At 38.7% G+C, this 27,162-nt stretch overlaps 1 protein-coding gene across 1 annotated transcript in view; it reads left to right on the top strand.

The window, feature by feature from the left end:
* Scgdelta (sarcoglycan delta) overlaps window positions 1-27,162 on the top strand; it is a 545,288-nt gene that overhangs the window by 513,401 nt on the left and 4,725 nt on the right. Inside the window, exons 6-7 of the mRNA XM_067148647.2 lie at window positions 15,338-15,410; window positions 21,806-21,929. Of these exons, the coding sequence (XP_067004748.1) occupies window positions 15,338-15,410; window positions 21,806-21,929 (197 nt within the window). The remainder of the gene's footprint in view (window positions 1-15,337; window positions 15,411-21,805; window positions 21,930-27,162) is intronic.

Genomic DNA, 27,162 nt, shown 5'->3' with positions numbered 1-27,162 from the left:
CTTAAGGTACAGCCCAAGCATTTGCCTGATGTAAAAATGAGAAACCACGGAAAACCATCTTCAGGGCTGCCGACAGTGGAGTTCGAACCTACTATCTCCCGAATACTGGATACTGGCCGCACTTAAGCGACTGCATTTTAACAAAACAAAGAGTCACAATTTTTATACAGTAATTCAAATAATATTATCAAAACTATTGCTACCTTGAGTGGATATAAATAACATCCTTAACTAAAATAAAATATAAACGTCGAGAGTCCTGCATTTTCTGCTACGAGGTGCTTCGTCATTCCGGAAAGTCTTAACCCTCGCAGATCTCAGGGAAGTAGCCTATGTCATTCACAACTTTCCAAAACTGCAACTATAGTCTGATACAACTCATCACCGAAAGATAGGAAGAAGGGTGACGTGGAAGGAGGCAGATAGAATTAACCTGGATGCGGACTCTCTGTCAGTGATTAAAAGTCCACTGTACGGCAACCGTGATACAGGAAACATTCAGTAGGTAAACTTACTCCCTGATGGTCACGATACTGCTGTGAGGAGACGACATTAGATGAAAGAAGAGAAGAAGGAGAAGAAGAATGTTTGCATACAATCGTCAACATTTTAATTTAATGATTTCACTCCATAGTCATACATTTTATTTTTATAATTTCTATTTGCGGTAACAATGCATTTCAGTCTCCTTTTCCTTAAAACAGCAATCGTCACTTTCTTTAAAGACATTTCGTAGCTTCTACGAATGAACTGGTCTCCCGTTCTGTGAGTTACTGAGTTCTAATTAGTTGAGCTGATACGAGTTTGAAGCTCACAGATCTTTGGAGAAAATTTTGGATAGTATGAGACTTACTGTATTATGTTAGTGTTGGATATTTACAGTCTTTGCTAAAACTAAGTCGCTGCTCTTATTGGTTCATGTGAGTGACTGGTGGTGTTCTCTGCTCCGACACCAGATGAGTGAAGATAGAAGCAGGAATTGTCCCATGACTAGCGAGTGCCTGAGAAGTCTTATGACTTTAAGTGCTTCAGAATGCGGAATAATGTACTCATGAACATTAATGTTGCTAGTGATAATTAAAAAAAACCGTGGCACTACAGTGCCGAAGGGCCTTGGCCAACCAAGCCACCGTTGCTCAGCCCGAAGGCCTGCAGATTATGTGGTATTATGTTGTCAGCACGACGAATCCTCTCGGCCGTTAGTCTTGGCTTTCCAGACCGGGGCCGCTATCTCACAGTCAAATCTCTCCTTAATTGTGGGCTGAGTGGACCTTGATCCAGCCTTCAGGTACAGGTAAAACTCACTGACCTGGCCGGGAATCGAACACTGGGTCTCAAGGTAGGAGGAAGGCACGCTACCTCTACACCGCGGTGTCGGCTTTGGTGATTCAACACAAAATTATGGTAACTTCAATACAATTAAAATTCAATTGGTTCGGTAGACAATAATTTGAATCTCGTAGCCTATGGAGAGCATTTGTAGATAGGAATAGAGTTATTGTTGTTGTAGTGGAGATATCCAATATCTGATGGAACTGCGTAGCCTATGATTGTTTCATGTGTATGGGTCAATATTCTGTTGTGTAACAAATTCTTTATAAATGGAAAGTTGAAATTTTTCATGTGAGTTAAATATGTTTTATGCAACCTGTGACAATAAAGTTCGGTGAATAGTCCTGTACTATCAACACAGATGAACAATATATGACAGTGACCTTACTGTCCTTCGAAATAGTACCCTCGCATAACTATGCACTGCTGAGATCGGCGATACATGTCCTGGAAACTTTGCAAGAAGACTTCCTTTGGGATGGTGTTCAAAAGCCTCGTCACGTTTCGTTCGATATCAGGAATATCGTCAAATCTCCTTCCTTTCAAAGCGAGTTTGATGCGTGACTTTTCGGTTCTGACCTTTTTCCGGCGAAGGGATTCCAGGGAGCACCATTCCTTGCTTTTCCGTTTCATTTCAGGATCGTACCTGAGGCACCAGGTTTCATCCTCAGTGACAATACAGTTCAAGAAACTTGGTGTCGCAACCGCCGTTTCGACAAAATCCTGTAAAGCCTCTAAACGTGCCTGCTTCTGATCGTCAGTCAAGTGATGTGGCACAAGACGAGAACACGTTTTTCTCTTCCCTAACTTCTGGGTAATGATTTGTCGCACGGATTCGCGGTTAATCTGAAGTTCATCCACAATCATGCGCACAGTTAATCGCCGATCGTTCGTGATTAATGTCCTAACCTTCTCAATGTTTTCGTCACTGACGGCGGTCGCCGGTCTTCCGCTACGGGGGTTTTAAGAAACACTTTCCCCACCTCCTCGAAAACAGGCGAACCACTCGAACACACACTTCAAGGACAGTGCTTGATCTTCATAAACACGTACCAGCATCCCATGCGTTTCTTTCGGTGCCTTGCCAAGCTTAAAACAAAACTGTACATTGATCTTTTGATCGTTCATGATCCTGTCCTCAGTTCAGAACCAACGCACTAAACACGCACTGTGTCAATCAGGTCTTACACGACACACACACGATGCTCAACTGAACAACGTTGGGAACAGGTGGTCAAAACCTTCTGCTACGCAGGTGAAGCGTTGTGTGTCGCCAGTGTTGCAGGATTGACCGTTCTGACTTCATTCACCGAACTTTATTGTCACAGGTTGTAATATCGCAGTATAATTTATTATGAAATACTAGCTGTAGTACCCGGCGTTGACCGGATAGTTTTTGAATGTTTATCTTTAAGATTTGTATTACCAGTTAGTTATGTGTGGAGTGAATATTTATAGAATTCCATTCCGACATGTTGATTACTATTTTATTTATTTATTTATTTATTTATTTATTTATTTATTTATTTATTTATTTATTTATTTATTTATTTATTTATTTATTTATTTATTTATTTATTTATTTATTTATTTATTTATTTATTTATTTATTTATTTATTTATTTATTTATTTATTTATTTATTTGATTTATTATTCAACGGGCATTTCTACCCACTCACAGAACATTCCCATTTCTTATTTCTAATTTTATAAATAATTTACAATAAAAATTAAAATATAAACCTAATATTATTCTTTTACGACCTATTATTGAGTTTTAGAGTATTTAGATGTATTCGATTTCAAGTTTTAGATTATTTAATTTCCGATTAAAACATAGTCCTTGTGCAAGCTCTGATTGACCGGGAAGTATTCGATTGTGTCAAAAATGAATAAGTGATAACCATATGTTTTTAACCGTCGAACTGTAGATACGAAGTACACGATTTCAGCTGTCACTGAGACTGTCACCAATCAGCCTTACGAGCCCAAAATCAGTGGTCTCAACACTAATCTCGGTTATTTTAGACTATTCACTTTTAAGCCCCTCTTAAGCGCCCTCGTCACAATGGAGGCTGAACATGGACTTAAACGGTATCCAGAGCATCAAAATTCATCTCAGCGACACATGAACAATGGATTCGATATAAATATTGGTTGTTTTCCATTATTTTTAAATGGCATCCCCTCCGATTCCCCAATACTAGCGGGGATTTGGGATGTTCATTTGCAATGTATTTTATCATTCTAGATGGTAAGTCATATTTGTACCAAGTTTCGGTGAGATCTGTCTATAAACTCGGTCATTTTCGTCTCTTCTCACACTCCATTCTGATTGCGGCTGAAGTGCATACAGAGTATCACACTTCAACTCAGCGACTTCGTACAAATTGATTCTACATTAATATCAGTCGTTTTCGTTCTTATATTTTACCTCTCCCCTAGGATTGCTAGAGGGGCGGTTCACCCAACAGTGTATTTTTCAGATAGTAGGCTTATGTCATATGTGTACCAAGTTTCGATGAGGTCTATGCTGGAACATACACATATGTATCCATAATCTCGGTCTTTTTACATTAATTTTCGCCCCTTTTCAACCTCCATTCTGATTACAGCAGATGTATGACTTAAACAGCATCCAGATTGTCACCGCTCAACTCAGCGACGTCGTAAACAATGGATTCCATATTGATATCAGTCATTCTTGTTTAAACCGCATTTATATTTCACCCGCTCCTATAGGAATGCTACGAGTGTTTTTCCTCCAACAGTATCCCTTACAGATAGTAAACCATATGTGCCAGTGCTGTATGAGGACTCTACTGGAAGAAACACACATACATGCGTAATTTCGGTCATTTTAGACATATTGCTTTTCACCCCTTCTCATCCCCATACCGATGGCGGCTGAAGATGTACTTCAACAACATCCGGAACGTCATTTTCACCTCAGCGACACCGAAAACTATGGGCTTTACATTAATATTTGTCGTTGTCTATTATTTTTATATTACACCCCTCCTTCCGTATTTTTCTATAAGTCAACCTCGCTCCTAAGGGTGTTAACGGTATCTTACCCCCCATAATAATTCTTTCCAGATAAGTCATATGTGTACCAAGTTTGCTTGAGAGGTATGCTAGATATGAAACACATAAACACATAAACTCGGTCATTTTGGACATTTTCTTTTCTTCACTCGTTCTCACTCCCTTGGCGATTGGGAGTGAACTTTGCTTCAAATGGCATCCAGAGTGTCACTGTTCATCTCAGGCTCAAATATCAGTCGTTTTCGATTATTGTTACATTTCACCCCTACTCTAGGAAGTTAGGGGTCTCCTACCATCGCAGTATTTTTTCCAGATGGTAAGCCATACCTGTATCAATTTTGGTTGAGTGGTATGCTGGAACATACACACGTACGTCCATTATCTCGGTGATTTTGTAAATTTTCTTTCTCACCTTTTCTAATCACCTATGCAAAAGGAGGCTGAACTTGGACTTTAAATTGTCCGGAGTCTCACTATTCATCTCAGCGACCCTAAAATCTATGTATTCGACACTATTTTCAATAATTTTTATACCTCACCACCTCCCACCGCCATGCGTGCTAGGGTTGTCATAATTCCACGCAGTTTGTTTCCTGATAGTAAGTCTTACGTGTCCCAAGTATGGTTGAAATAACTCCCGTAGTCCCGAAAACTATGGATTCAACACTAATATAAGTCATTTTAGTTATATTTCACCCCCTTTCCCTGACAGCTATGCTGGAACATACACACAAACCTCCAAAATCTCTGTCACTTTGGGACATTTTGTTTGTTTTTTTTTCACCCCTTCTCACACCTCTGCCGACTGGGCTTCAACTTGGTGTCACTATTCATTTCAGCGCCACGATTTTTGATTATTTGTACATCTAATTCCCTCCAACCCCTATACCTAGGGGTGCTAAAGTTGTCATTTATCTCCTGATAGTAAGTCATTAGTGTACCAAGTTTGGTTGAAATCGCTCCAGCAGTTCCGAAAACTATGGATTCGACATTATTATTGGTCCTTTTAGTTATATTTACATTTTATCTCCTACCACAGTGGTTCTGGGGTGTCTTACCCCCACAGTATACTTTCCATATAGTAAACCATACTTGTATCAATTTTGGTTGATAGCTGCGCTGCGACATTCATACGTCCATTATCTCGGTTATTAGGGCAATTGTCCTTTTTGACCCTTTCTCAACTCATATGCCAAAGGTGGCTGAACTTGGTCATTAATAAATCCGGAGTGTCGCTATTCATTCCAGCTAGCCCGAAAACTATGGATTAGACACTATTTTCGATTCCTTTTATATATCATTCTCTCACACCACCCACGCGGTTAGTCTTCTGACAGTAAGTCATAATGTGTATCAAGTTTTGTTAAAATCGTTCTAATAGTCCTCAAATCTATGGATTCGACACTAACATCGGTCGTTTTTACACCATCCCCTGGAGGTTCTAGGGTGTCTTGCCCCAAAAGCATTTTCCACAGAGAGAAAGTACCATCTGTACCAAATTTAGTTCACAGCTATGCTGGAAAATATACACATACATCTATAATCTCGGTCATTTCTGTTATTCCATTTTCCCAAACTTTCTCATCCCCTATACCAAAACGGGGCTGAACTTGAATCTTAAAAAAATATAGAGTGGTACTATTCATCTCAGTGACTCCGAAATCTATGGATTCGACACTATTTTATATTATTTTTGTATCTCTTTCACCCCGCCTCGCCCCTAAACAAAAGGGGGCTGATCATGGACTTTAAAAATACTCTGATTGGTAATATTCACCTCAGCGACCCCGAAGACTATAGATTCGACACTATTTTCGAGTTTTTGTAAATCTCACTAAACCATCCCCCCCCACACACACACACACAAACATAAAAGGAGCTGAACATGGACTTTTAAAAAATGCGCAATGGTACTATTCTTCGCAGCGACACCAAAAACTACGGATTCGACACTATTTTCTATTATTTTTATATTTTACTCCCCTTCGCCCACACCCAAAAAGGAGTTGAACTCGGACTTTTAAAAATTCCGGAGTGTCACTATTCATCTCAGCGACCCTAAAAACTGTGAATTCGACACTATATTCGATTATTTTTTTACCTAACCCCCCTGACCTCCCAACCCTAAGGGTGCTAGGGATGGCTTGCCCCCACAGTGCTCGTCTCCAGATAGTAAGTCGTAAGTGTAGCAAGTTTGGTTGAAATTGCTCCAGTGGTTTAGAAGGAGATGTGTCGTTTACACACACACTCACAAACATACGTCCATTTTTGTATATAGTAAGATTCAAAAGTACAGTGTAGCCAGAAACTTGCTGAAAGCAACAGTCTTACATAGCATAGTGATTCTATCTGTACAGTAAAAGCATGTTGCAGTATGAAAAACCTCTACACAGGAAGGTTAATGTTTTTAGAACGGTATATGGCAAACCAAACGACTCTGAAACGACTCTTCTGCTGTCCACGTTTCCCTCACAATAAAGTCATGATTTATTTGTATAATTGTTTGACATATTATGAATTGAGTGTTGTGCTGATTCTTGCAATGGTAGTCCTCAAGACGGTGCTTATCGTAGAACGTAATTTCCGGTCATACGGAGTGGGGCGTCTGAACGGGCTACAGGTAAAAGAACTGTACGAGGATAAATTTAATAAAGAGCACCAAATATAGTAACAAAAGAATGTTAGCTTTCGTTATAAGTTCGGTCATATAGGATTAATATTATGTCAAAGATAGGGACAACAGGGCGCCAAAGACCCGTCACCAGTTCAGCCGCGTCCTTTTGTTATGGAACAAAAATATCTTTGGAATGGTTTGATCATTGGACCAGTTCAGTACTACCCACGACGAACATCCCTGAAACTCAGAAGTCGGCTCGGGAGATATTTAAAAATCGGAGGATTTGCATACCACACTGAAGTTGCACAGGGTCTAAGAGAAAGGGATGAGCGATTCCTATTTCGCGGCAGCCGAATGTCGTCCATGACATGTGATGATTCAGATTTCTTCCGCAACATATGGTTTTCAGATGAAAGCCATATTCACCTTGATATTCACCAACCGATGAACAATTTGTTTCTTAGGGTCTGAACGGCCCGATGTCGTTATACAGAAAACACTGCACAGTGCATGGGTTACGATTTGGTGCGTCGTGTCCGGTCATCTAATACTGTGCCCTTATTTAGTCGAGGATGCTGCACAGAATCCAAAAAATGTGCAGCAGGTAGTCTGCAGAGTCCTTATTATTATTTCCAGGGCTAGGATTTTGGTAATAATAATAATAATAATAATCATAATAATAATAATAATAATAATAATAATAATAATAATAATCGTATGGCCTCAGCTACCGTGTGCAGACATTTCAATTTGACGCCATCTGGCTGTCTGCTCGTCAATTTCGACGTTCTGTTTTACTGTACACCCACTAGATGGCAGGCCGAGTAAACCGAAACTCTCTTGGGCGTCTATGGCTGAGATTTAATGAATTTTGTCGGGTAAACACCAAAGGTGTCACCAGAGATTTTTTACATGCCGACATCGTACGACATGAAGTGTCGAATGGACTTTTCCGACCTTCAAAAATCCGACTACCTCTGTCATCTTTTAATTGGTTCATAAAACACATTGCTGATCATAGTTCCCACATTGTACGAATGCTAATTTATTAGGTCTTTTTTTGCCATTTTTCATTTTGTGTTTTTAGGCCATTTTCTAAAATTGTATGTCTTTATTTGGTCATTTCATGGAATTTATTAGGCTATTTTATACTTTTTTAGTCATTGTCTTATATTTTTGAGGATTTTGAAGCATTTACCCGCGTGGTGTTGGATATTATCCCAACTTTAAGTGAGGATGAATACGGAGACTTGAGAATCTTCACAACGCTTTGTTAATATGGGGACTAAAGGGACTTTGTTCACCACTTACTTCTTGGAAATCTCCACATTCCAGGAGAGACACCGCCAATTCGAGAAATCTTCCTCGTGAATATTTGAGATTTGCTTCTGAGACTAGGAGAAAGGTTCTCTGTGAAACGTAAAGAATTTCTCCTTGTTTTCTTGATATTAAAAAGCCCCAAAGCTTATTATAATGTCTATGAAATAATATAGGCTATACAAAATCGATTAGTAAATTGATTGTAAAATTTCACGTAAAATTTGTCATTTTTAAAAGTTGTTGGATCATTTTACCGGGCTTTTTCCGTCATTTTATAGATAAATTTGTAAACATTTTTAGGTTATAAAAATCCTGGCCCTGATTATTACCGTACTTCTTCGGGATTTGCTCGGTTTTTATCATGCTAGAAACTTGCCCCCCGATGAAGAGTGGATACAGCAAGATGGAATTACAGCCAACATCGCGAGCGAGTTACCGTTGTTTCAACGATACTTTGGAGTTCACCTAATTTCTTGTAGAGCTCAATTTCCGTACCCTTCTTGCACCACGGATCTCATGACCTCAAGTTATTACACAATTGGTATGTTGAAAAAATTAGTTTTCAAAGCAGACGAACCCACCTACAACTATTCCAGAATTACACGAGGAAACATCATTTTTGTGTCCTTACAGCAACCTTTGTTCATCTACAAGTTCAGCAATGGTATCAGTAATGTGTATCTTGTGATGGTACACATTTTGAACATACACTATACCAACACAATTGAATAACAGTTCAGTGTTTTGCCACATACGGTATTTTGGTATTAATCTGGCGTCTATGTCTTTACAAAGTACATCACTGCACAGTGCATGGGTTACGATTTGGTACGTCGTGTCCGGTCATGTGATACTGTGCCCTCATTTAGTCGAGGATGCTGAACAGAATCCAAAAAATGTGGACCAGGTAGTCTGCAGAGACCTTATTATTATTTCCAGGGCTAGGATTTTGGTTACATGCCATCTTTTAATTGGTTCACAAAAAAACATTGCTGATCATAGTTCCCACATTGTACGAATGCTAATTTATTAGGTCTTTTTTGCCATTTTTCATTTTGTGTTTTTAGGCCATTTTCTATCGTCTATCTCCTACTCTACTCCCCTGTAGCCGCGGGTCTCTGCTGTTGTATGGCTTGTGTGTTTCCTCCGCCGAGGGTCTTAAATTTAATGATAGCATTTTAAGTACAAAATTTTATGTAAAAGAATTCATTGTATTTAAATAAATTATTTCATAATATGGATTTATTAAATAACATAGTTAAAATTTTTATTATGAAAACAATTTATTATTACGCCATCACATTCCTAAAATCTCATAGGGGCCGTTGATCTACCTGTTAGACCCATTTAAACAACAAACATCATCAAAACTTTCATCGACCAAATTCGATTATCCACTGCTCTTCAATGAGAAGCATGTGAGAGTTTCTATTAACATTGATGTGTTCCTCGTATCTTTCGGTAAAGAGCGTGAGTGCTTTCCTTTATTATTTGTATTTCGAATATAGTTTTTATTTTCTGGTTCCTTCAGACAAAAGCTACTAAAGGCAAAGAAAAGGGAAACAGTCGAAAGATATGGTATATACACTTTGACATTTGATAAGAGTTCTGTAGAATCACATGTCATGTATATTTCGGTTATACAGAGTATATGCAGTATGATTTTTCATGATGGTCAGAGATCCTTTCAATCACATAGACGTTATGTAAGGAGAGCTGCGAAAAGGCGGTGTATTGATCCTCTCACTCCTATTACCAAACTTATAACTTCAATGGACGTGAAATGATATTTTACCTAATAGTAGGGAAAGGTGGGATCATAGATTGTGCACTTTCCTCAGTGTGGGCGTATGATTTTGACCACGAGAAATAGCTAGCATGTCAATTCCGTGACACGAACCATCGACAGATTGACCAAGACTTTCTTGTGATGACTGTTGCTACGTCATATCAGCATTATAAATATTGTGCACAAATAGGGCGGTATCCTGTAAGTTAGGTTAAAATGGCACATGATTGGTACATACCCGGGTACACCCACATTTCATTACATTTCATGTAAAGCTTATGGATACCCAATCCAAGACAGTAGTCCTGAAGGGCCTTGTCATATCAAGCGACTGCTGCTCATCCCGAAGACATGCAGATTACGAGGTGATGCAAGCTCAGCGCGACGAATTTTCACAGCCGTTATTCTTGAGTTTATAGACCGGGGCCACAATCCCACCGTCAGATAGCTCCTCAATTATCATCACGTGGGCTGAGTGGATCTCGGACCAGCTCTCAGATCCAGTTGAAACTCCCTGACTTGGCCGGGAATCGAACCCTGGGTCCCTGGTTAAGAGGCAGGTACTTTGCCTTTAGACCCCATTGCGGGCGACGATTTATGGAGAGAAAACATTTCATAAGAATAAAATACCTTGTAATTTACAATTGCGTTATATCATAAAACATTTGAATAGCTCAAAAATAAATACCTCCTAAATACCTCCTTATAAAGTTCTAGAAAAGACATAAAATGTTCTATATACAGTTCTGTACATTTCTATCTCGAGGCGTTGTTAAATGTTTGTAACTGTGCATAAAATTAACAGTAGCACCAAGTTTCATATAAAATCTCCTTTTTTAATTATATCTAAACAGCTGTTAAAAATAGAATATTGACCTTGGAACGATATAAAAAACCTTTTAAACATTCTGTTATTTGAGATCTTAGCAAAAATACACTATCACACTATCAGCTAATTTTGTTCTAGAGTATTGATATACAATATAAATGAGGTAGAAGACCATTTTATTGCCCAATTTTTGTTTAAAAAAAAACAGTTCCTCACGGATTATGATCAATGAGCCATCATATATTGGTTGGATTGTTTTGTGTCGAATTAAAAACCTTCATGCCATATATCTTGCATGGATTTTACTGAAATAGTTTGACTTAGTAGAGTGTACAATAGATTTAAACCTGTATTTCAGTATTATATTCAATAATGTGAGGTGAACTTGAGGCCGTAAGTTGACAGGCGAGATTTCGTGAAACGTAATGTTTTCAGGTGAATAAACGTAGCTCTGGAAAGATCTCGAATCAAACGGACCTCAAGACCACGTTCACAAGCGAGGAGTTTAAGAGGAACCTACTCCTACACTATTTTGAGTCTTAAGTGAAGGTATCATCCGCAATTGTCATCAATGAACACTACAATAAAATGTTGTCCACATGAGAACGATGGAATTGTTCACGCTTGTATGCCGAGGAAAGTCATTTAGTTCTGTCTGAGAAGACTTTCTATTACGAGCTGAGTTCTATTGTACATTTGATCACCTTCGAAGAAGCTCATAAAGTGATCAAAGCAGAATTTTAACATTCACATGTATGTTTAATTTGAAGGGAAGCCTTGTATATACCCGTAGATAACGCTTGTAGCACATTAAGTGCATCCATAAGCTATTTAAAAGCTTGCATTGCTATTGTCATTTATACGACATTACGATTTAAAAATTGCCAATACTGATATTTTATACTGCCAATTTCGTGGTATAAAAAGTATTTTATTCATAGAATGCACTATATAGCGTATATCAATTCGGAATATTTTTAACTGTTCGTGAGGCTCTGATACAAATTAAACTTTAAAGCAAGTCAGTCGCGTGATCTTCGATGGCGTATAATATTCGTGCTGCTACTCTCCAATATTCATACGTTAAAAAACATATACCATTACCAGGACTCGAGTCGTGCTATCAGGGAGAGGTTTTAAATGAATGTTGCGAGAAAAATAATAATAACAATAATAATAATAACAATAACAGAAGAGGAAATTCAAATCCAGCTTGGTAGGGGTGCTACGTTCATTTCACCTTGAAGTACTGAACTGCGCTATGCTCTTTCACCTTAGACACATGAGTTTATATACATATTGCTTCAAATGTCTTAATTACCTATTTGTCCTAACCAACAAACCCCATGGCACTAGAGCCTTAAAGGGCCGTGGCCTACCAAGCGACCGCTGCTCAGTCCGAAGGCCTGCAGATTACAAGGTGTCGTGTGATCAGCACGACGAACCCTCTCGGCAGTTATTCTTGGCTTTCTAGACCGGACTTATTGGTCCTGCCCTGTTGAATAAACGTTATTTTTTTTTTGGTTTTTTAATATATTTTACGTCGCACTGACACAGAAGTCTAATGGCGACGGTGGAATAGGAAAGGTCTAGGAGTGGGAAGGAAGTGACCGTAGCCTTGATTAAATTACATCCCCAACATTTGCCTGGTGTGAAAATGGGAAACCACGGAAAATCATTTTCAGGGCTGTCAACAGTGCGGTTCAAACTCACTATTTCCCGAATGCAAAACACATTATGCCATTAAATTGGGGCAAGTTAAGTAGACTGAACTCAGCACGGATAAAACTGCATTCTCTTCTACTAACCCACTAGGTAATTGTACCGAGGGGACTGAATTTCTGGCCTTTTGGAGCACAATTGTGTACACTGTTCTTTTTATCTATGACTTCCTGGAATATGCCACTTGGTCGACTAGGTTGTGTTGTTGAATGCACAGAAAGAAATACCATATCGTTTCAAAGAAGATATTGGCTACTTGGTGCCAACCCAATGCAATAGTGGTAGTGCGAGGCTGAGTAGCTCAGAGGAAATCATTGGCGTTGTGGGCTCAAATTGAGAGATTTATATCTAGCATTTTGTAAATATGTAATCTAACGAATATCTTCATTATAATTATTATTTCTTTCCTTCCTTCCTTCTTTCTTTCTTTCTTTCTTTCTTTCTTTTTTTATTTCTTAGTCTGTTTACCGGCCAGGGTTGGTTTTCCCCTCGCACACAACGAGGGATCCCACCTCTACCACCTCAAGTGCAATGTCCTGCAATGTGAGACTTTTTGTCGGGGGATACAAGTAGGAATGATTGCCAGTACTTCGCCCAAGAGGCCTCACCTTCTACGCTGGGCAGTGGCCATAAGGGGGAATAGGAATACTGGAATAGACCAGGAAGAGGGAAGGAAGTTGCCGTGGCATTAAGTTAGGTACTATCACGGCATTTGCCTGGAGGTGAAATGGGAAACCACGGAAAATCACTTCGAGGATAGTTGAGGTGGGAATCGAGCCCCTCTCTATTCAGTTGACCTCCCGAGTCTCAGTGGACCCCGTTTCACTACTCGTGCCACTTTTCAACTTTCCTGTCAGAGCTGAGAATCGAACCCGGACCTTCGGGAGTGGCAGCTAATCACACAGACCAGAACACCAGAAATTCAGACGTTATAATTATTCATATGGTAAAATTATACGATGTTAACGATTATATTTTACACACCTTGTAAATTGGATATTATTTCGTTATAGTTAACATTAAAGCAGAAATTTGGCATTTTTATGTTGATCTCCTGTATAATGAAATAATACATAGCCTAATGCAACCTCCGGATATCCCAGAGCTTAAATATCAATTTTCAGGAAATTCTGTCAGCTGTTTCCCGTGATATCACAAAGAAAAATCTAGACAGACAGATAAAAATGTAACTGATAGTTTTTTCTGTTTTATATTATCTTTGTTTTTATATGGATTAGGGCCAATGACCTACTCCGTAGAAGTAGATATAACCAAAAGGGAACCTCGTGTTCTCCCGAAGAAACGGTGAATAGACAGAATCAAGGAGGATATGGAAGATATTGGCCTCGGACCTGAAGATACCCTCGACAGACCGAAGTGAAGAACAGTAACCAAACAAGCGGACGCAGCACAGTTGTGAGATACAAACTAGGAGAGAAAATTATCCGATCAACTCCTAGGAAATACCCTGAGTTACTCTGCATAGGCGTCATATCAACGCGTGTCCATCGCTGAGTGGTCAGTAGCTTGGCATCTTGGCCTTCCAGCCTGGGACTAGATGATTGTGTTGTTCTTAACATCCCTGCAACTTACTCATCACACACAATTCCATCTTCCACCACAATATTACTAAGTATCAGACGCCCATCCAGCTGTAATAACTACCCAAAATCAAAATAATAATAATAGTAATAATAATAATAATAATAATAATAATAATAATAATAATAATAATAACAACAATAATAATAGGTTATAATTCGTCCTCGGCAAACCTTTATTATTGCGAGGCTATATTAGGGAGGAAGTGGACCATCGTGTCCTGACCTGCCACCGACTCATATTCATCGCTTTGGACTATTGAAGGAAACGTGGCTTAAAAGACGAAGAGCTGACTGTAAAATTCAGTGATCCGTTATGTTTTGACTTCATATATTTGACCTTGATTTCATCTAAAAGCGAGAGATATAATTGGTTTACTGCTATAACAAATGCTTAGAGTAGTAGGACTACTTTGTATGAAACAATCTGCAGTATGTCAGTTCTATGTATCGTGCATGTACTGTATGTAAAAATTGCGTAATAAACACAATTAGAGATCATATTACTTTATTTATTGAATCACAGTTGTTATGCTGAGAGTGAGTCCCTCTTCTGTGATAAAATGCAGTAAGGTGATTAAAGCTACGATAATCAGGATAGTAAATCAAAAAGTGTGGTCCAACCCATTACTACTGTTAGTTAATTACAATTTATCAAGGTTGGACGAGAACGCTCATCGTGTTGCATTGCCTGTAGCAGCCGATGAAAGTCACTTCGAGCTACCAATGTTATGTTTCTCGTCTGGCCAGACACGGACCCTTTACACGAGGAGCACTCATCAACAATCCGCTCACAGATTATTACATTTAAACTGCATACATTATGAGTCTTACTAAGGACTGGAAGTTGTTCTAGCGTCATCACATGGAGGTTTGGAAGTGCAATTGCTGTCTTAGCAGCACATAGCTGTAGTAGGAAAACGGTAGTGAATTGGACCATATATATCTTGGGGTTTCCATCTTCCTTGTCATCTCCCGAACCACCTTCTTGCTTTTTGCCATAGAGGAGAAATTCACTCTGTATATTTGAATCTAGTACTGTATGCAACATTATTCATCTCTCGCATATTTTTTACAGGTGAAGGAGGTGCTATATTCGATGGAACAGTGCAAACACCGCTGGTACGGGCGGACTCGGGAAATGAACTCAGGTAAATTGAAAATAGTTCTTCATGGTTTATCAGGACTTTTGGAACAGTGTGTAAAGTTTCAAAATTAATTTTTAAGTCACCAGCTTACATATTGTATGGCCATCATGGCTGCCATGGAAAAGATCGTGAATACATCAAACAAAGAATGTATTTTCTGAGTGATAAGAGTACAAACATAACAACAATGGTTAATTAAATCAATTGGCTTTATGAATTATTAAAGGACACATCTTGTAGAGAATTAAATGCAATACGCAAAACAGTTTTAGGTAGAATATATCTATAGATTTGGAATTGCACTTGTGTCGGTAATGGTTACAAAAATATCAAAGTTGTCAAATCAAAATAATTTCTATACATCCTGAGTGTTGACAGTGGTTACTATTTTATTCTAATGCAGAAAGGCTATTGTATCCTTCGACAGAAGTCTGACCACGATATCACCCAGTGATGTTACCATCTTAAGGTACTGAAAGCGCCGTGCCGCGCGATTGGCAATTTGTGGGGCTGTGGACTTCGGTGTCGGAGAGCGTGTTGGGTGATGTCCTTTAATTTGTCTCAGTGAGGTTTACAAGTATGCGGTGAAAGGAAAATGACGTGGAGAACATTTCAGAAATTTGTGGCGGGAAGAAGTGCTACAAATTCCTAATCTTCGGAAAATGTCGTGACTTACAGACAATAAATGGCTTCAAAATTATCGAAAATTAATTCTAGATGATAGAGTGGCTTATCAGAATTCCAAAATGTACAAAACACCAATGTCGAGTATCAAAAGGCTTATCCCGTGCGTCTCAAAATCAATGCGAAATAGCGTGGTGAGCAGAATTCAATGTTGTTTGAGCCTCAGCCGACAACGATTTTAAACTCGTGGTTGTGGATGATGATCGTCCTTATGACGATGAAGAGGCTCCGGTGCATCCATCGGAGCTCTCACGACTCTGCGCGGTACAAATATAGATAAAACTTTCATCCGTAATATTGACGTTAATCTCTTTCCATCAAAGAAATAAAATATTCACACCAATTTTAAAACCCAAACTGATTATATGTCGTCGCTGATATTCAAAAATGTGAATGTGACAATTCTCTTCCTATCCAGTAATTCCCTTAGGAATGGTCACGCCTCCTAGCCACGTATTGATATTCAGTCCATCAGAACAATTTTCGATGAGTTCATTTTCCTATGTGCATGTGGAAAAGAAATATATCGTACTCTAGAAGTGTGTAAATGTGTCATGTAAACATACATTCCTGCAGTACGGTACAGAAGCGCATAGGAAGTTTTTCGTTTTGCTGGCAGCTTTACGTCGCACCGACACAGATAGGTCTTATGGCAACGATGGGAGAGGAAAGGCCGAGGAATGGGAATGAAGCGGCCGTGCCCTTAGTTAAGTTACAGCCCCAGCATTTTCCTGGTGTGAAAATCGGAAACCACTGAAAACTATCTTCAGGGCTGCCGACAGTGTGATTTGAACCCACTATCTCCCGGGTGTAAGCTCATAGCCGCGCGCTTCTAACCGCACGGCCAATTCGCCTGGTGCATAGGAAAAAGAACTCATCGAAAATTGTTCTGATGGACTGCATATTTATTACTGTTATTAATCACAGACAATCGCATCACTTCACTATTTAAAAACTGGTTTTCGCTTGATCGAGTTAATCAACGGCCTGGGCGCGAGGAAAAGCCAGCCCTTCCTATTTTGATCTCACTAGGGTTCCATTTTTACTTTTAAAAACATATTTTTACTCATTTTGGCGACACACTCATGGGAACTTTAAGTTTTTACTTAATTTTAACACTGATGATGGACCTTAGAGTCCGAAAACCGGTTTCGAATTAAAGTTGTATGCTGATACGACTGTCTGTTATTATTATTATTATTATTATTATTATTATTATTATTATTATGATTATTATTATTATTATTATAAATACTATCATTAGCACTGTTACCAAGATGGCGTTGATATTTTATGATTATGATTCGGACTGCATATTCATATATAGCTAGGAAGTGTGACCAGTCTCAGGTGAACTAATGGTTAGGAAGGGTATTGTCACAATCGCGGTTCTGCCACAGCAGCGACTATATTTTATTTCGAGAATACACATCACGTGGTACATAATCTACACTAAAATTTGAGGCCGTGTGTCCGATACAGCCCCTTTCGATTTAAAATAAAGAAAATTCTGTAGTGCCTTCGGTATTGTGTCATTACGCAATAGAATTGAAAAGACTGATTTTGGGCCACAGCCGATTTCTTCCACCGGATTTATTTTATCTTTATTAGATCCTCAACAGAGGTTATTGACAGAAAGGGCATCCGGCCGTAGAATTATGCCACATTATTTTATGTCACCTCATCCCCGACACCGTAACAGGAAACGGGACTAAGGAGTAGACATGAGAAATCAGGAGCTGTATGAATGCATGCGTGATGCGAGGCTGCCTAGTAATTAGGCGCCAGTTTGCGAACTTACTGATACTGGTAGTAGCGTGATGCGAGGCTGCCTACACATTAGGCGCCAGTCTACGAACTTAGTGGTAGTACATTTCTCTTACCGTCTGCAAGAACAAGAGCTGACACAGTGACATTTCACAGAAAAATGGTATAATTTACCTGGCTAGTTTGTACAAGTAATAGCAGATCCAGTGGAGTCCATTCAATTATTATTCACATATACCGGAAGCTGCTGATCCCTCAAAACATATTTCTTTTTCTGCTGGATGTAGAAAAAAAAAATATTCTCTGCCTATTCCCATAATTTAGTATCGTAAAATGTGTGATACATACAATATTCTGAGAAGAAAGTGAATATACCGACCAAGTGGCTGCGCAGTTTGAGTCACGTAGCTATCATCTTGCATTCGGGATATAGTGGGTTCGGAACCCACTGTCGGCTATCCTGAATCCCATTTTCACACCAGGCAAATGCTGGGGCTGTACCTTAATTAAGGCCACGGTCACTTCCTTCCCACTCCTTGCCTTTTCCTATCGCATCGTCGCCATACGACCTATCTGTGTCAGTGCGAAGCAAAGCAAATTATATATATACTACGGTTTGATTTTCATTAGTTAGTCTGGCCCATGGCTGAGTGGTCTACATCTTGACCACTGTCGTCCGGGCTCCAGTGTCTGCCTTACAGGAGCTGTACCAAGCTAGCAATAGCCACACGAAATTATTATTATTATTATTATTATTATTATTATTATTATTATTATTATTATTATTATTATTCATTTGTTCATGAGCTCAATATCCAAAATTATATTTCAGCCTAACCTAGGAGAATACATGAATTTTAGAATATTATACTGAAATAGTCACAATCCAAAGTAAAAGGTTGTTTTACTGACAACCAATGTTGAACGATTTTACAGAAGATGGTTATATATAACTTCTACGGATTTTCAAACTCAAGCATACGACAATTAATATCAGAGAAATGAGAAAGTAGGAAATATAAAACAGTTTTGTCTTCTTCTTCGTGCTGCTTTTCTTGCCTTCATCCACTTTTCGTCTTATTAAATCTTTCATCATCCTTGAATGATACATCCCCTTTGTGACAGCAATAAGATTGCTAGACTTTGATGCATCACCAACCAGCTTATTGCACCAGATGTTCTACACTTTCCTCTTGAAATTTAAATTCACAGCATTTATCCCGTCGATCGAAGAGGCTTGACCTTTGCCACAAATGTTACAAACATATAACAACGAAGTTTAATTCGTCCGAGTTCAGGTTATCACGTGAAATGAAGGAAAGTGTGGTTATGAGGAATGATGAATTAAGATATGACAAATATTCATGGTATAACATTTTATATTAGAAAATAAAACTCGTATACGACGATATAGAATAAGAAAAGTCTTCATACTTTGAAGAGAAATTTCGTACAGTGTATCACAGATATAAAATAAGAAAACTTTTCGAACTGTGAGAGGTAACCTCGCAGTTAACAGGTACAGAACAAGAAAATACGTATGAACGTAAATGATGTCAACATTGTCACCCTATCTTCTTAGCAGATCGTGAATTATTGTGCTGGATTTCCACTTCTGTTATCCTTTCTCATGTAACTTATATACTACACCTTTTTTATTGAGGATAACCTAGAGAGATTGGTTCATAGAAGAAGAGCGAGAAAAGTAAAGATCTAGCACTAGAACTGAATTGTGGTATTAGTTTTGTTTCCTCGGTGTCTGGATACTTGGGTGAATGGCCAGTATCGTGATCTTCGTTTAGAAGGGCTCCTTGTTCGGTTCCCGTGGATTTTAAATACGTTCGGCTTAACTCCTCTAACTCAGGGGCCGGTTGTTTTTCTTCTTGATACAGACCTTCATTAAACACTTCATATTATCAACCACCATAGAAACACACAATAATGAATACATACATCCATCCACATAGTGTTGGCATAGTGAAGTGTATCGGATCTTAAAACTGGACTTAATCTACATCTAGTGCTGACCCCAAACAAATGAGGAAAGGCTAAGTAATAACTGTTTGCTCTGTTTCCTCCGTACATTTCTAAATATGGCCTAATAGCCATTAATATTTCCTGCCCCTCTCTCTCTCTCTCTCTCTCTCTCTCTCTCTGTATATGTGTGTGTGTATCAGTTTACTGAAATATAAGGGTGCTGAATGTGAAGGATTACTGATATATTCAAGAACCCCTTTTCAGAACCAAAATTTGACTTTTTTTTTTTGCTAGTGTCTTTACGTCGCACCGACACAGATAGCTCTTATGGCGACGATGGGATAGGAAAGGCCTAGGAGTTGGAAGGAAGCGGCCGTGGCCTTAATTAAGGTACAGCCCCAGCATTTGCCTGGTGTGAAAATGGGAAACCACGGAAAACCATCTTCAGGGCTGCCGATAGTGGGATTCGAACCTACTATCTCCCGGATGCAAGCTCACAGCCGCGCGCCTCTACGCGCACGGCCAACTCGCCCGGTAATCTGACATTTCGCCGTCTATTAAGTGGAGATTATGGCTAAACGACAATAAAAATTTGAAGTTTCCTTAGTTTTAGTTATTAGATATATTAACGAATTCTCGCATCAAATTTATAATAGCTTAAGCGTACTTTTTGACATTCTTTATTGACACTGTAACCTTCCAGACATTTTAAATTATTTTTCTCTTTCCACAGCATAAGGTCAATTTTTCAAAAACTCAGAGAAATATCACTTATAGAATAAGTAAACATGGTTTATGACATCATAAGCTTCATCAGCTGTCAAAGTTTCCTTACATTTCACTTACATTAATTTTCATAGTCACTGTTAATATTAGCTATAAAAAACTGCTACTTCTTGAAATCAGCTCTCCAACATGGTTTGTACTGACGAAGTGACCAATGTCTTGCAGTCAGCTGTGACAAATCTAGTATTCTGAAACCTTTAAATTTTGTCTTACTTTCCTTAACGCTACCGACTTTTGCCATTCTGAACCGCCGAACTTACAATTTAATCTTAGTGGAATGAAGGATATGTTCACAAGAAATGACTACCAAACTTCTGAATACAAACTGAACACTATACGCCAACAAGCGGCCAGTGACTGAAACACGCCAATCGAACATAACAGCTACACTGCATCTGCTACATACCATATCACCCAACAAAATTCTTCTGAATATTAGAAACAACCATTGACAGAATTGAGTGAGTGGCTCCAATATCACCACGTATTTTAAATTAATTAACAAATTAAGATTATTATTTCAGAGTTGAAATTTTGGGAATACGTTCGCAATGCATATATCTTCCGTAGTAAGACGTTTTGTTAAATATTTTAAAATCCTGGTATCATCTTCCTTTAAGACTAACATTTTGCCGAATTATTTATTATGATTATTATTAGTATTAGTTCTATTTTACATAACCTAACATCTAGGTTATCAGCCTGGTTGATAATCTTTACCTTCGATGTGCAATGGCATACTCTATAATGCTCCGATGTCCAAAATCTTCCGTATGTATATACACATTGTATGAGTGAATAACCCTAATCACAAGCTCTATGTGTCAAATTCGAATCATGGTAGCTACATCGTGGTTCTCAGCATAATATTAAAGTCAAAATTATTTTACTCGGTTTTTTTTATTTTGAAGGGAATATCATTCCTGAGTACAAAAATATTAGTAAATTTGCTAGATAAAGTACTTAGTTTAGGTGCTATAGGTGTCTTCCAATAGTGTTAGGCCTGAAAGGAATCATTATGAGGTCACCTAATTTAGAAATCCATATCAATGTGCTTATAGGATACTATTATTCATATATGGTAACTTTTACGGTACAACTTTACATTTCTTGGAATTACTTTAAATAGTTATTACAGTGAGATCAGATAGTAAGGTGAAAATGTGTATGTTTATATTCCGCAGGTTAGAATCGCCCACGAGGTCGCTGGAGGTCAGAGCACCCCTGGGAGTAGCCATCGAGTCCCGGGCGGGGGACATCAGCGCTGCCTGCCTTACAGACCTCAAACTACAGTCAGTAGCGGGAGCGGTAAGTATTTTGATTGGTTCGCTAAGTCGTCGGCCTGGAGGCAGTTTAGGTATTGAGAAAGCAGCTCTGTAGGTTATGGAGTTATGTGGAAAATCAAAAAAAAATTCTTACAGCCCTGTGATGAGATGTATTACGAAGATTGACAAGAGAGATAGTTTTTCAGTGCTTCTTCACTGACACAGGAAGTGATATAGTACCACCATCAATTTTGCAAGTTACATTTTCAGTGTATCAGTGATCCCAAGATAGCGGGGCCAACTAATACATTCTTCACTACTCATAAAATGAAATACTTTCACAATGATTTCATCCAAATCTTCTTCTTCTGTGAATCTGTCTGGAAGCAGGTATCAACTAGACATCCCCCATGATTCTCTGTTCTGATCATCTTGTTTCAGTTGTTCATAGATTTTCCCTTATTTAACATCTGTTAGCATTCCTAACCTTCTTTTTCCTCTTTCCTTTCTTTCATCTATTTTTCCTCCATCACCCTCTGTTGAAAACAATTTCTACGTAGTGTGTGACCCAACCAAGATATTTTCCTCTTTCTTATCGTTTCCATCAGGTGTCTCTTCCCTCCTGCTTTTCATAACACGTCATCATTTCTCACTTTATCTGTCCACTTCACTTATTCAGTTTTTCTCCACAACCATATTTCAGAACTTTGTTTGTTTTAATTAATGGCCATGTTTCAGCTCCATATGTCATCAGACTCCGCACAAAATACTTTGAGAACCTCTTTCTTAAATTAATAGCGATTTCCTTAAATGTCAAAAGCCCTCTCACCTTTCCGAAAGCTACACTTCCCATAGATATTCCGCTTCTTTCTTTTTCTGTACAGCTTCCAGTCCATGTTAAAAACCTTCCCAAATATCAGAATGATTTTACTTGATCCAATTTCTTTCCCTCTAGTGTTATATCTCCTTCTTTCCTATTCTCATCATCCTAGTCTTCCCAGTGTTCACCTTTATTCCGAACTCTTTGCCCACACTCTCAATATTTTCCAACATGACTCGCAGATCATTTTCTGATTCCGCTAATTCCTCCATATCATCTGCGTATTTTATGGTTTGTATTGGTTCTCCACCCACTACAACGCCCCAGGGCATTCTGTAACAAATTTAGGAATAGATTAAATGTGGTTTAGCATAATTGTACAATGCCATGAATTTGTTCGAAGAATGATTTCAGTCCCTTAAATACGTCTCTCAACAAATAGAAACATACATATTATATCTTATATGGTACTACTTCTTGAAATATGACATGAACTTATCAAGATTGTTGGACCATACTTCGGTAATAACTTTAGAAAACGCTATTATTATTATTATTATTATTATTATTATTATTATTATTATTATTATTATTATTATTATTATTATTGTCCGACCTTTTGGCTGAATGGTCAGCCTTGAGGCCTTCAGTTCAGAAGGCCCGGGTTCGATTCCCGCCCGGATCGTAGGTTTTAATCACTTCTGATTAATTATTCTGACTCGGAGACTGGACGTTTGTTTTTGTCTTAACACTCTACTCTTCATACCATACATACATACAGACAACATACCATAATAACAACCACTAAAGAAACACGCAAAAGTGATTACATCCCTCCAAATAGGGTTGGCGTCAGGAAGGGCAACCGGTCTTAAAACAGGGCGACATCCACATGTGAAACACAGTGCGCACCTGTGACACCATATGTGTGGGAAAAGCAGTAGAAGAAGAAGGAATGAGATTATTATTGTTATTACTAAAAAGAAGGCGAAGAAAAGGAAAAACAGGAGAAATAATGTTACTGTTTCACTTTTCTTGGTGTAAAGGGATTGCAGAGTATGAGCATGAAGGAATTTAACTAGGATGGACGAGTATGATGGTCGATAAAACTTGTACTCAGATAATCTCCTCTACGTGCATGAAATGGATAAAATGTTTGGAAACTCAGCTAAGGCTTTCATCTCTCGTGTAACAAATGAACATCAATTCAGAAAATGATTTCCATGAATTAGGAAATACAATAAGTTCGCTTAGCTGCCAGAAAACTTTCACAGGAGAATGGGATTCGCTATAGTTTTTTGTATATATATTACGTCGTAGCACTTTTTTTTTAATTCATATGCTGGTTAAAATGGCATAATACCCTGCACCAAAAGAAAGATTAACATTTAAATTCCGTAATGGAAAAGGAAAGAAGCAACATTAACAACGTCGTTCCTCTCAGAAATTCATCTATCCTCATGGAATTCACTTGGAATATATGGAATAAACATAGAAAATATTTCTCCTATTTTTGTGGGATAACATACAATGGAATAAATCATGTCAAGCAATCTCCAGTGATCTGCATGTAAGGCTGTTGCTCAGGTGGCAAATTATCTATCATTTGTTTACTTAGACTTTTCTGAAATGGTATCGAAGAAGTTGGAAATTCATCTAACTTCTCCGTTAGTAAAACATTTAAATCCCAAATTCAACGACCTGTAAACGAATGTTTGCCCTAATTTGTCCTCTTGAATTCCAATTTTATCTTCATGTGTTCTTGATGGAATTAAGTTTGCACTTATCATCGAATTGAATTCTTGTCTCTCCTGTAACACAGTATACGCTCGTTCCTAAAGCATCAATGGCAGGTATCTTTATATATCCCTTCCTTAAGAAACCCTTTCAATAACGATATTCACAAATGGAAATTATTTTGTTCAATCCCATGGAAGTAATAAATATCTATCCCACAGGAGCACATTTTCTGTCCCCGTGTAATCATTTTCCGTTTTGTTATGAGATTAAAGAAAACACGTCATCCTTGGCTGTATCGTGCATTTATTCGCGGCCTCTCCCACACAATCGCTGTTTCCCATTGAACTCACTTTTAAATAGTTCATCGAATTAACTTCATCCTTCTCCATGGAAACAGCTACTCAAATATCGATAGAATCAATTTTGCATTATACGATGGGATGAAACTCACTTATGTCCATGTAACTCGTGTCCCCTCGTTCTTCTGGAACTCTACGGATTCTACTGGAACCAGTGGCAGACCTCTTTATATACCTTACTACGTTTGTTATCAACAGAATAACTTATCATTCTCCTAAAATTGTTTTGATACTCTTGCTCATAATTTCGTCACTTATAATCCAACCGACGAGGTGAACGGATGTATAGTGGGCTAAGAGTGCGTGCGAACTACAGGAGTAGCTATCGAGCTCGGTTGGTGGCTCTGAAATGAACCCCGGCCCTGTACTTCTTGGGAGAACATCGAAAATGTATAGAAGGTAATGAAGGATGTGTGCGAAGTAGATAAGACCACGGAAATATTACTATGCCAGAGTAAGGAGTTTAAAGGATATGAAAAGCTTCCTGCCATCGGAGCTGGGTGACATGAAGGTGAGCTTTTGAGGAAATAGTCTAATGGTGGTAGGAGGAGATTCTTGGAGCAGATCGTGGACCGGCAAGCAGTTACAGGAAATGGAAGAACGATAGATCTAGAGGAAAATAATAAATAAGAAACTAAGGATCGAGTATTGGACTTAGAAGAAAGGATTAAGACACTCGATTTACAGGATCAGTTACTACTCAGGGAGGAATTTAGAGAAATAAAGTAATGTATGGACTAGAAGACTGGGAAGCATTTTACTGAGATAAGGAACAAAGTAACCTTTCTGATCAGGGAGAAAGTGTATTGTAGTGAGGACGATATTGACAAGGTTTAGAACAGGGAAGAATACGAGCAGGAGACCTGCAAACTTACGTATGCGTCGAGTCTAAAGACGCCCAGAGTTTTGGAAAACGCGAGGAACTTGAAAGGGATTAAAATATGGATCAGGAATTAACAGGATTCGGAAGAGATGAAAGACCTGAGAACGCTACTGCCTCGCTCAGGTAAATCATGTAATCCAGGTCTCAAATCATTTATTCGAGGGAATAGACTAATTGTGGTAGGGGATTCTTGGAGCAGATCTTGGCCCGCCCAGCAGTTACAGGAAATGGAGGAACGCTTCGATGTTTCAGCAGCGAGTGAGAAAGTCATTTCTATGACAGGCAGACCAACGTGTGTTGACCAAGCAGAAACAGCTGAGGTACACGGAAGTCGGTGCGTTGATATGCGCGGAGCATCGACCTCGCAACATCAGCAGTCCAGAGCTGTAGAAGAAGAATAGGAAGCTGTTTCCCGAATGGATGATTCAGAGAACGACATAACTTGCTACCCCCGAATGAAACGATCATAACCGAGCTCGATAGCTGCAGTCGCTTAAGTGCGGCCAGTATCCAGTATTCGGGAGATAGTAGGTTCGAACCCCACTGTCGGCAGCCCTGAAAATGGTTTTCCGTGGTTTCCCATTTTCTCACCAGGCAAATGCTGGGGCTGTACCTTAATTAAGGCCACGGCCGCTTCCTTCCCACTCCCTGCCCTTCTTTGTCCCATCGTCGCCATAAGACCTATCCGTGTCGGCGCGACGTAAAGCAACTAGCAAAAAAAAAAAAAAAAAAAAGAAACGATCATACAACTAGAAAAAACACGATTCACTCCCAAGAGAGCAGTGAGTACTGTGGACATTCTGATAGGTAAATAACTAGTATGGGACATAGACTGTGTATATTTAGTGGGTGTAGTAATTAATCTGGGAAATGATGAGATGACTGAATTAATCTCCGAAAATTATATCACGGGAATGACTGAAACATATCTCCCAGTAGGGTGTGACTATAGATACCTGATTATAACATCTGGAGTAAAACAAATCAGAGGAGAGTACGTAAAAGTCTTTATCCGGGGGGAATATCTGTGTTTGTTAAGGAAGCACTATGTAAATGGACAGCACGAATCACACCTTAATGAAATGGCCTGGGTTTAAACAATTAAAAGGAAACAGGGACAGAGAGAATTAATTAGATGATTCTGTTACAACCATCCAGAGGGGCCACTCTTTGCAAAGACAAATGTCTACGATGACCTCACTGTAGAAATAAGCCAGATCAAATTAATGAAATAGCGGAGATAATTGTCATGGGAGATTTTAGTGCGAGGGTGAGTGAGAAGATTCCGGTATACGACAAAGAAATGGACGAGATATTAATGGAGAAAAGGAGAAGTCAAGACAAAGAATGTAACAAGGATGGAGAGAAACTATTAACAATGTGTGCACTAGAGGAATCATACATACTAAATGGTTGTTGACCGGAGGCCGAAACAGGAAATTAAACTGATATTGTCGATTCAGCAAGGAATACT

This window comes from Anabrus simplex, chromosome 1 (assembly GCF_040414725.1).
Source record: "Anabrus simplex isolate iqAnaSimp1 chromosome 1, ASM4041472v1, whole genome shotgun sequence".
NCBI classification, from domain to species: domain Eukaryota; kingdom Metazoa; phylum Arthropoda; class Insecta; order Orthoptera; family Tettigoniidae; genus Anabrus; species Anabrus simplex.
This window is presented reverse-complemented; position numbering and strand designations above follow the sequence as displayed.